We start from the raw sequence: 1,512 nt of genomic DNA, 5'->3' as shown, positions 1-1,512 counted from the left end.
GTGTCTTGTTCACCTATGGCCCACTAAGGTTTTAGGTTGGTTATGCTATCTCCACAACCTTATAGATCACCCCAACATGTACAATATACAGTGCTATGTTTGGTACCCATTAACATTTTACTACTTCTAATTTCCCTAATTTCTACAGCAGCATCTAGATCTTTTCATTGATGGATCTTGCAAGACACTGAAGATCATGCTGTTCAGATGATTGTGAATGAAAGACAAATGCCTCCTACTTTTATTGTAGTGTCCATGATTATTTTAGGCGCAAGCACGATATTTGGGGTGTTCACCAACTTACTGATTGTCATTGTGAATTTTGTTGACAAGGTCAGAGGCAGAAAGCTCAATCCAGCAGATCTCATTATGGTGACCCTCGGTGCATTCAATGTATTTTTCCAGTTTATTATGCTGATTAATGATTATGTGAGTTTCTTGGATCGTGACCTCTACAGCTCTGAACAGATCTATACTTTATTTACCGTTCTGCTTATTCTGCCTATATTTTCCAGTTTCTGGTTCACAGTTTGTCTGTCGGTCTACTACTACTTACAGATCATGATTTTTTCTCACCGATTTCTAATCCAGCTTAAACTAGGAGTTTCTCAGCTAATACCAAAACTACTCATGGCTTCAGTTTTTGCTTCAGTGGCTACTGGCTTGCCAGCTGCCTGGTACCGACACAATGGCCACCTTAGTTTAAACCTAACTATTAATCAGAGTTTTGAACTAACTGCGCCAAAAATGAATGCTGTGTATATGCTCCCCAGCACTATCATTAGCTGTTCTCTTCCACTGACTCTAATTGGAATTGCCAATGGTATCATCATTAAATTGTTGCTTTCACACAGCCACAAGGAGGACAGGAATGCAAATGGAGACCTTAGTCTAAAAGCAGAAGCTCGTATACGTGCAGCTAAGACCATTGGTGGCCTTCTCATTCTTTATATTTCATTTTATGTATCTGAGGTTCTCCTCTTTGTAGATGCTTTCAGTAGGAATAGTCCTGGATTCTGTGCCTGCTTGGTGGTAATTTATATCTATCCTCCAGCACAGTCTGTGGTTCTTATATTGGGAAGCCCTAGGCTGAAAGAAGTCTCTCTTGCTTTAGTACAATGTTTATTTTGTAAAGGGCAACATAAAACAATAGAGGTCTTATTTGTCAACCTCTGACCCTTATCATGGACTCCTCATCATTTGGAGTCGTCTTTATGAACATTTTATTATTCTGAATTCAAACGATTAAATTACTTTCCAAATATTTTAGAAAAATTATTTTCCTCTGCTCCTAAACTCACCTCTGGTATATTGTTGGGTCATTAGTACTATCGAACTCATGCTACAAAGGGTCCAAAAGCAATAAACGCTATAAGCCAATACATATGACACAGTTAAACCAATAACATTCTATAGTACTTGTGCACCTACCTCTTTTTGAGCAGGCCAAGAGCTACTTACCTTGCTGACAATGTTGAATTCATGGTTTCATGGTTCATTTGTCAATATAGA

The 1,512-nt window shown here is 38.4% G+C and overlaps 1 protein-coding gene across 1 annotated transcript; it reads left to right on the top strand.

The window, feature by feature from the left end:
• The first annotated feature begins 228 nt into the window (after positions 1–228).
• LOC120990821 (taste receptor type 2 member 119-like) lies at positions 229–1,176 on the top strand. The gene has a single exon (XM_040419723.1). It carries the CDS (start codon positions 229–231, stop codon positions 1,174–1,176), a length of 948 nt encoding a protein of 315 aa, XP_040275657.1.
• The last annotated feature ends 336 nt before the right edge of the window (positions 1,177–1,512 follow it).

The sequence above is a fragment of the Bufo bufo genome, chromosome 2 (genome assembly GCF_905171765.1).
Source record: "Bufo bufo chromosome 2, aBufBuf1.1, whole genome shotgun sequence".
NCBI classification, from domain to species: domain Eukaryota; kingdom Metazoa; phylum Chordata; class Amphibia; order Anura; family Bufonidae; genus Bufo; species Bufo bufo.
The sequence above is the reverse complement of the archived record's forward strand: the minus strand, read 5'-3'. Positions and strand labels throughout refer to the sequence as shown.